At 40.9% G+C, this 9,385-nt stretch overlaps 1 protein-coding gene across 2 annotated transcripts; it reads left to right on the top strand.

The window, feature by feature from the left end:
- The first annotated feature begins 769 nt into the window (after positions 1-769).
- On the top strand, positions 770-8,212 carry LOC136448757 (uncharacterized). Of its 2 annotated transcripts, XM_066448403.1 has the most exons (7): positions 894-1,038; positions 1,658-1,762; positions 2,406-2,512; positions 2,807-2,885; positions 3,664-3,828; positions 4,227-4,330; positions 4,727-4,812. In XM_066448403.1, the coding sequence occupies exons 1-7, from the start codon at positions 1,014-1,016 to the stop codon at positions 4,766-4,768; spliced, it is 627 nt and encodes a 208-aa protein (XP_066304500.1). In that variant the 5' UTR covers positions 894-1,013; the 3' UTR covers positions 4,769-4,812. The 2 variants fall into 2 exon arrangements, with proteins under 2 accessions (XP_066304501.1, XP_066304500.1); XM_066448404.1 differs by lacking the exons at positions 1,658-1,762; positions 2,406-2,512; positions 2,807-2,885; ... (1 more) ...; positions 4,227-4,330; positions 4,727-4,812 and adding exons at positions 5,910-6,014; positions 6,344-6,447; positions 6,788-6,866; positions 7,202-7,366; positions 8,078-8,212 and having other exon boundaries at positions 770-1,038.
- Positions 8,213-9,385: the final 1,173 nt, after the last annotated feature.

A 9,385-nucleotide genomic window follows, 5' to 3' on the forward strand; every position in this document is an offset into this window, starting at 1 on the left:
GACTGGCCCCCTACTGGTTTGGCGCGGCAATGCAACATCCAAAAATCATGGCGCATGGAGTACACTAGTACTCTCGATGCCATTTGCAGCATTATTAACTCTCCCCATACTAGTCTGGGGGTTGGTACTTCTTTTATTGTTAGTTTCATTAATTTTCCTTGAACCCGTAACTGAGAACTTGATTCCTCTGTCCTTGGACCATCTAGATTTTATAAGTGTTTAATGCATTGATATTTGGGCGCCAAAACTAGACAGCTTGAAATTGATTGTCGGATTTCAAAATCTTCGTGTTAAAGTGACGTCTATAATTACATTTTCAAGTACATTTTAATTGTACACTTGCATCATTTAATACTGAGTGTTTTCTGGGAACAGTGCCTAACTGTGTTGAGATATGGGAGGAAATATCTTGGAACATCGTTCTAATCTTACATTGAGACCCTTTCATTCGTCCACTTGATCCAAAGATCTTATTTAGACACTTGTTTTTAACTCTTGAGTTTATTGTTCTTAACATCTACTAACATAATTCCACCAGGGTCCATGATTCCGCCATCCTGAAAGCATACGTCCAAACAAATCTCCAGCCAAACGTCCGCCAGTATAATGCACTCCTGTATATCTAACTGTGCATACCTTGGGGGTGCTGCACTAGAGGTCTCTACAACCCAGTGTTTTTCAAAGTGTCGGATTTCTGTAACCCGGTGGACTAATGATAATGGGAGTTAGATCCCCAGTGTCAAATCAAGAGGTTGATGCCATCCAGCTAACAACAACACGTGACAAAAACTATATACTACGCTGAGACACGACCACGGGACAAATGCATGGTTCGTACTTCTGTAAACAAACGGTGACTCATTCCCTATTTAACCTCCTTGCTCATACGCAACAGGACAAGGTCGGTGCAGGTATAAAAACAACGTGAGGCCAAAGCTGGTCAACTTTTCCCGTGACAGACTACACCTGAGCAGGGACCTGAGGCAGGCACGAACTGAAAACACCTGGGGAATATGCGGATCACAGTTGTAATCGCAGGTAAGAGTAGAGGCCCGATTTACTCACAAGTTTCTAGTCGGAGCCAACTCGGGGCTGTATGTGAGGAGCTTTGGGCTGGTCAAGTGGAGTTTCTCTACCAGAAAACGCTGCCCGTAATGAGTGGCCTTGGGCTCTCCTTGCACAGCCCAGAGTCGACCCCGAAACCTTGTGTCGTCTCAAAAACGCGTGTGCAGACCCAGGCAGAGTTATGCAGGTAGTAGAGGGAACACTGACATGGGTAGTGAAAAACAACAATGATACATTGTTTGCATACAGCGTGAGGAGTTTGAGCGTGTATTTTGTACCATTTGCTTGTTTTTGATACTATACAATACTATGTGTTACGTAGACATAGTACCTGTATATCATAATCTTATTCCAGAACAAAACACTGACTCTTTGTTTTGTATATGTACATATTAAACATATCAGTTTTTCAATGTGTCGGAGGAGGGGGGGAGACATACTGCGGCAATCGACATCAAATGAAAAGCGAATAAGCATAAAAAAATAGCCTTCTTGGCGAAGGCAATTATTGTAACTGTATACTTTCTTGGCTTGCTGGAGTTGTATCGCTCCGTGACCATGTCGTATTTTGTGTTTTTCTTACGGTCTGCAGCCTTACTTGTGGCGACATGTACGGGCAATGTAGACGTCCCACCCCGCTGTTGCTTCCCTAAGGTATGGGAGGGCATGATGGCGACAGCGCAGACTGGACCTCAAGGTCAGTTCTCATATAGTTAACAAAGTTCTTGGTACAAATTCACGCAGTATACATCACATACTGACGTTTGGGTGACCATCTGTCACCTTCCTCGGGGCAATACTGACTGATTCTACTTCATACTAGTAGTACTAGTACACTGCAGATAGGTGTCGCTGCTACTATGTGAAGATTACGGTTCCTGACATGACTGAGTTTGTATCACCCTCATCACGGTTCATGGGTGGAGTAGATTTTATCCATGCAGTTACGTACTAGCCATAAGTGGTTGTTATATCGTCTTTCACAGCTAGCTCACTACATGAAAATAGATCTTTAATCACTGATCTTAAAGTATGTGTAAAGGTATCGTTTCTTCACGCGGGTCGGGGAAAAAGGACATTTACGCATCATTTAGGATATGCTTAAAGATGCAGCTTGCATTTGTTGAAGATATTGTGTACACTACATGTAGTTACTCAGTTTCTCACAATATGTTCAAACTGATGGCCATGCACGATTTTAGCCAATATAAGTATGGCACACTAACGAATTCCAGTTACAGGAGTAACAGATATACGAACACAGTACTACTATATCCACTAGATATAAACTCTAACCCATATCAACTCCTGTCAATTGTTTTTTTTTACATGTATGTTAGGCTCAGTGACAACGTCCATGATGGTAATGTCTTACGAATCCTCCATCAAGAAATTCGCTCTGCAAGAGGTGAACATGAAGTTTAGGGTTGTTGGAGACTACAACAAGGTACAATATATTTTGAACTGAAAAGGAACGAAGGAATGTAATGAATGAATGTATGAATAAATCGATGATTAAGTAACGTAGATGGTTGAAAGAAAGATCAGTTGTTTATTGCCTGATCAGGTGATGCAGGTACATACGTATAAAGCTCATGAATGATCATTAGTATTGTCATGAAAGAGATGGGGGAACATAATATATATTAGCCTTATCTATTTACCAATTTTGGTATGTGTGGAATGCATGACGCTGTCTCAGTAACAATTGCAATAAAAACATCCTAACTTTTATCACTAGATGCTTCAGTACATCATCACCCCTGACGGGAAATGCACAACTTCAAAGTTGCCGACGGACATGCTGGCCTGCATTCCTGGTAAGTTGCCTTACATAGATACAGTAGAAGCCAAAATATACCACATACAGATCATTCTGTTTCTTTCCATAGAAATCTTAAGCCTTATATCTGTGAATAGAATGTTAACTTCAATCGAATTGTAAACAGCTAGTCGACATAAAAAGGTATGGCTGTCTCTTATAAGGCACAGTATTGGAAGGCGGAACCCATCCCTCTCCTTCCACCGCTTTTTACAGTTACAACAGAAGTCAGGTACCCATACTTTCTCCTGAATGGAATAAGAAAATTCGAGTAAGGTAAGAACACAGCGTCCAGCGAGGAATACCAGGAATCGAACCCGTGACCTCTCGATTTCATGTCCGTTAGCAAAGCCAATCGCACCCGGTACCCCGACCAATCGAACCACGTGAATCGCATTGAAACTCAGATTCGTTTCAGCCATTTCTCGACAAATCGCTTTCTAACTTGCGTAAACGACTTCATCTGAGCAAACAAACTCGCCAGTGAGATGGTGGAAGGTGTCAGCTTCCAAAAGACGTTTTCAGATTGACAATTTTGGCACTTTGTAGATTGATCCGCCCGCGATTTAACTTCTAGTTTCTACTACTACTTTTCTCTAGACGCGGGCGGATTCAATCACTTCCAAAGTGCCAAAATTGTCAATTTTCAGTTTCAATGCGATTCACGTGGTTCGATCGATTGGTCGGGTGAATCGGCCAGACGACGTCACTAGACCTACAGGGTACTTATGATATTAATAGGTATACCTACAAAACTCCCCCCTCTCATGTTTCAGACAACGCCACGTTCATAGACACAGTAGTGTTCGGAGGACCAGGCGGTATGGTGCTGGATAAGTGGACGGTGAAAGTACCAGATCCCCCGCTTGAGGCGTTCATCACCGTCACCAGGGACGGATGTGTCTTCGTAAGTGAAGTGGTCACCGGTACAATTAGCGGAGGTACGTCATAATTAGGTCATGTTTATTGAATTGGTTAACACACACACACACAGACACACACAGACACACGCGCGCACACACACACACACACAAACACACACATACATGCATATACATTTGAACACACACATACACACGCACATACAAATACACACAGCCGAGAGAGAGAGAGAGAGAGAGAGAGAGAGAGAGAGAGAGAGAGATGACATACCAACATACATCATATATAAATCATGTTTGTAATACATAAATAGATACACTCATTTCTTCACATGTACGAACATTACATTCGTATCTTGCCCATATCAAGTCTTGTTCATAATATGTAATTACACGTAAAGCAGTGAGGTTGTCTTTTACTTATTTTACTTTTACTTATTTTATTTTCCTATTTTCAGCCCCTTTCTTCCAGGCCATTGAGTTTTCCAACATCACTTACGCTATCAAGGACCCGGCGGTGTTTAACGTGCCCAGTCCTCCCTGTCCGTCTGACCAGGATGCGGTAAGTTTATCAGTGTCCAATCCCATGAACAGGTCACTTACAAATACAGAAATGTACTACACTAAGTCTGTTGATTGTCATCATATCACTACCTTCCTCCACTTTCTTGGTCTTTTTCCTCATTCTACAGTTTATCATTTATCGTTTTCTGTATAAAGGTTTAAAAAAGTGCAGTTTCCAACACAAGAATTTGAACTTACTCAAATCTTCGACTGATCAGCTCCAGTCTTTATCAGGGAATAACGTCTCTGTGACGTCGCATTATGCAGATAGGACACTCGTGAGCAGCGGATCATACGTTGTAGAAAGTCTATGGCGCCCTCCGTCTCTGTAAAGGGATGGTTGTAAAGCCCTGGTGTAAATGGCTTCTTTTATTCCTCTATCGTTTTTTTACAGAACATGGTGACGGGAAAAACGCCGTTCTTTATGGGGTTGTGAGTCAGAGGTGGAACCAGAACGAATAAACTCAATTCTGAATTCAATATGAAACCATGTGGCCTTATGTTTGTTATAGAATTTTGATTCTTTTATGCAGGGAATGTAAATTAGAAACATGCACTTAAAAGTTGTAAAAAGGAAATTACTTTAGAAATGATGTTTTTTGAAACTCTTCTCAAATAAAACGTTCTACCAGGAACTTAGTAATCATGTCTCTGAGTCTTGCTTCAATTTTAAGACAAGAAATAAAAGATCTTTGTGAAAGTTTTTGTGAATTTCTTGATCTCATAACCCTAGCCATCACCACAATCCCAGCTATCTCCCATCAGGGGATATTCGGGAATGGCTGACCACTGCCCATCGATTATACTTTCAGGAAGGGTTGTCTTCCTGTAATACTGCAGTACCTAAAATACTGCGAGGGGGCCCAACATCGCACTGTTTCTTTGGGACCTGAATAACTACCCACATAACAAAGTTCAAGGATCTTGAGTTATAGGCGTGAACACGCAAACACGACCAAAAACAGTACCCCCATCCCCCATCCGAGGTGAACCTCCTTAATAAGTCGAATAAGTGTGGTGTGGGACATCCGTTAAACTGTGATGCTAGAAAATTATCGCAGATAGCAATGTAAGTGTAAATACGCTTTGGAAATTCATTTAAAAACATGTACAATACCATCATATCCATCCCCAACCTGAGTGAAGATAATACAATCAGAGGCCCCGCAGTGATCACAGTGTAAACAAGCTTTAAGGGTCACTTGAGCTCACCTGCTCAAACTAGACAAACAGGTTCTGGGCAAAGCTGATATCTCGAAACAGAGACGTGAGAACTCTTGTAAGAGGTGTGAGCACAAAATCCTGGCAACATGCGGATCTTCGTTGCATTGGCAGGTAAGAATGGAGATATGATTTCCTCCTTTACCCATTTACTTTCGTTGTGGGCGTACGTCCAGTATGGTGGAAGAGGAGACAGTTTAGCAAATTGATATCCAGATAGTTACATATTGACGATTGTAGACTAAGTGGTAATTGTGTTGTTAGAGTTGGGTAACCAAGCATGTAACCTGGTGTACATGTGGACGTATATTTTTACCTCCATTCGTATTCTTGACAATGAATTCGTGTGTCTATAGCCATACTTGTGGTGACATGTGCCAAACAGTTGGACATCCCAATCCGCTGTTGCTTCCCCAAGGTATGGGAGGGCATGATGGCGACGGTTCAGATTGACTCGTCAGGTAAGTCACTGTCTTACCTTGTTTTTATTTTCCTATCTCTCTGGCACATATTAGGCACTACAATCTTGTTAGCAAGTTCTATTCAAAGAAGGGTCAAGTAACAAAGCGAGTAATGTTTCTTGTCAATTAATGTTTTGATTGTTGACAAAACTTGTAAATGCTGAATCTTAATAGAGGTTGATAATAACAAATGATAGAATTATTGCATTACTCGAGTAAATGACATTAAAAGGCTCGGGATGACAGTTAACGCCATTGATGGTACTTAAAAAACACGCAGAAAAGCCAAAGAATCATGGAATCCTAAACTCCTTTGTATTTTGTTGCAGGCATGAAGTCTTCAATGCTGTCAGTCTCGTACGATTTCTCTGTTGACAGATTCGCTCTGCAGGACGTTGACATGAAGTATAGGATTGTTGTAGACTACAGCAAGGTATGAAAACTAGCTCAGTATGTGATAGGGCAGTATGACATGTCCGACATCGCAAAAATATACTTGAATCAGTGATAGAAGGAGGAGATAAAATGAAGGAAGGAAGGAAGACAAGAAGGAATGAAGGATCGCGAGGAACAATTAACAAACGAAGGAAGGACGGAAAGAAATAAAAGAAAAATGAAGGAAGGGAAAATTGAGAAAGGACGAAAGGAATAAATGATTGAATGGAAGGAAGAATGGCTGTAGGAAGGACAAATGTCGATATATGTTGGGAGTATTGACTTGGGCAATGCAGCATTTTCACGATGATCATCCATTGACCACTTGCTCTATTTAGATGATACAGTACGTCATCACATCAGAGGGGCTGTGTTCTGCTTCAAAAGTGCCGAATAAGGAACTGAACTGCATCCCTGGTAGGTGGGTAGTGTTCTGATCGGGAATTGCGGATGGAGAAATCTAAAATAACAAATCTAAATCTCTTATGTAGCAAAAAAATGCCAAGTAAGAATGTTTCAAACACAAGAGAATCGAATAATCTCACCACATTTTTGACTATAGACCTCTAGCCACAGTCCCCGACCCTCAAGATGAGGATGGTACTAGGTGAGGTGAGATGCCCTTTATAGCCCTCCTCACGGCAATATAGACCCGATTGCATGTAATACAAAAAGAATGTGTTTGACAGTGCTATACGTAAGCAAATGTGCTTTATATCTCAAACGTGATCACATATTTCCAAATGTTTCAGACAACGCTACGTTTGTAGGCTCGGTTGTGTACGGTGGCCCAGGCGGTATGGTACTGGACAAGTGGAGCTATAAAGTGCACTACCCTCCCGTCACCGCAGTCATCACTGTCACTAGGGACGCCTGTGTCTATGTCAGTGAAGTGGGCGCTGGGACATTAGGCGGGGGTAGGTGTTTGATATTGTAGACGTAACGTTAAGTTACGGCGGCCATTTTGAATTTCCCAGGACCGTGCACCAAAACGAGGCTGCAATTGGCGCTCCCTACTTATAAGCCTGTATCACAGAAAAGGAAGCACCAACTGGAGCCTCGTTTTAGTGCACAGTCCCGGGAAATTCAAAATGGCCACCGTAATTGGCAAGAGGTACATTGCAACTGGAGTTCCACGATGCTATACCTCCGCCAGAAACTATTTTCTCGTTAGATATGCATGAAATGCCTCAATTTGCATGATTATATCTAATGAAGCTCAACCTGACTAATATATGACAAAAAAATATTTAAGTTCTTTCCTCATTAACTATCCGAATAATTTCTATCCAATTGATCACCTTCTCTAACCCAATTGCATATGTCGTAATTATAAATAAAAGTCCTATCCTTGCACAGATAGCTGTTATGTCGTTATTTGTATGATCTATGTCTGTGTTAAATTTCAAGCTCTTGCAATTGAGTACATGTATTCTGAATTGATTTTTTTATCATCTGGATGAGCTGATGAAATGGATAGGTTTATTTCAGCATTCCTTTAAAGATATGGTATCAATACCAATCGGTATTGTATATATATAATACGTAAACGTCACGAAAATCAAGTGTCTCTTGTATATCACAGAGGTTTGATACTTAACCTGTTCCACTGCAATCTTCATTTCCAGTGCCCTTCTATCGGTCCGATGAGTTTTCCAACATCACTTACGCTATCAAGGACCCAACTGTGTTTAACGTGCCCAGTCCTCCCTGTCCGTCTGACCAGGACAACAATCTGGTAGGTTTATCAATGCCCTAGTATTGATAAAATGAACAAACTTAGGGTATAGTGTTTTTTTATGTTTTAACAAATTGTGCAAATTCCAAACAAATACTTCACAAGATTGTGCGAATCCCCCCTCCAATATTTGCAATTATGTAAACAACTTGTCTCCTATTGATAAAATGAACATGGTCCAATGTCCTTTCAAAATTGTGGGAACTAAAAGGAAAAAAAAATTAAAAAACTATGCGAATTCCACACAAAAAATCTCAGCAATTATGTAAAGAAATTGTCTGATATTGATAAAATGAGCAATGTATTGTGTTCTTTCATGATTTAAATGGGAACTCAACTCCAGAGACGAGTGTTCTGTTTCTGCGGATAATATTTTCTGATTGGCATTGTCTGCATGGAGGGGCACTTCTCAGTCACTGGATTATAAATGATTCATCTATTTGTTCATCTGTGATGAAATCTAAGGTTTCAACAATTTTGCTGATTTTGTATTCGTAAAAATGTTGTCTTTTAGAAGATACCATCCGCTTCTCGGATTGAGTTCCCGTCTGCCAAAATGATTCCTAGCAATTCATGTTAACAAACTATCTTTCACTTCACAGGTCCTGATAAGAGGGCAGACATCAGTCTTTACGGGCCTGTGATGAAGGAGATGCCGCAGAAATTTGAATAATCCCCACGATAGAAGCCTTGGTCCCGTGACAGTCACGCGTCAGTCACGTGATAGTCACGCGCTCTCGCTGATGATATCTGATGTGTCCTCTTCACCATCATCATCATCATTCTTCCTCTTATAGATGTGCCCATGGATGTAGCTAACGAGTTAGATCAGAGCAGCCCGCAGGTTTTGAGGCGCCGTATGTGTCTTCGAATGATCTCTTTGATGTCCTCTAGAAATCGATCGCAGACAAGGCGTCTAAAACGCGTGTAGGTTTTATCATTTCAATACTAGTACCAAGCATGTTTCTAGCAAACTCTGGAAATCTCTATCATTTTACAACACCAAAATAAACTTAGAACAAAAGAAACTTGATTTCAGTTCATCATACCTCCATCCGTCGATCGTTTGTAAATTCCATTGTGTTATATATCATTTGAAAGCCTATTCATTACCCTTTGAAACAGCTTTTGTGTCAAGTCTATGTACGCGTATGTATATAGGGTTTTACCGTTTGTAACAAGAGGGGTTTGTGCCTGG

Source organism: Branchiostoma lanceolatum, chromosome 14 (genome assembly GCF_035083965.1).
Source record: "Branchiostoma lanceolatum isolate klBraLanc5 chromosome 14, klBraLanc5.hap2, whole genome shotgun sequence".
Taxonomy (NCBI): Eukaryota; Metazoa; Chordata; class Leptocardii; order Amphioxiformes; family Branchiostomatidae; genus Branchiostoma; species Branchiostoma lanceolatum.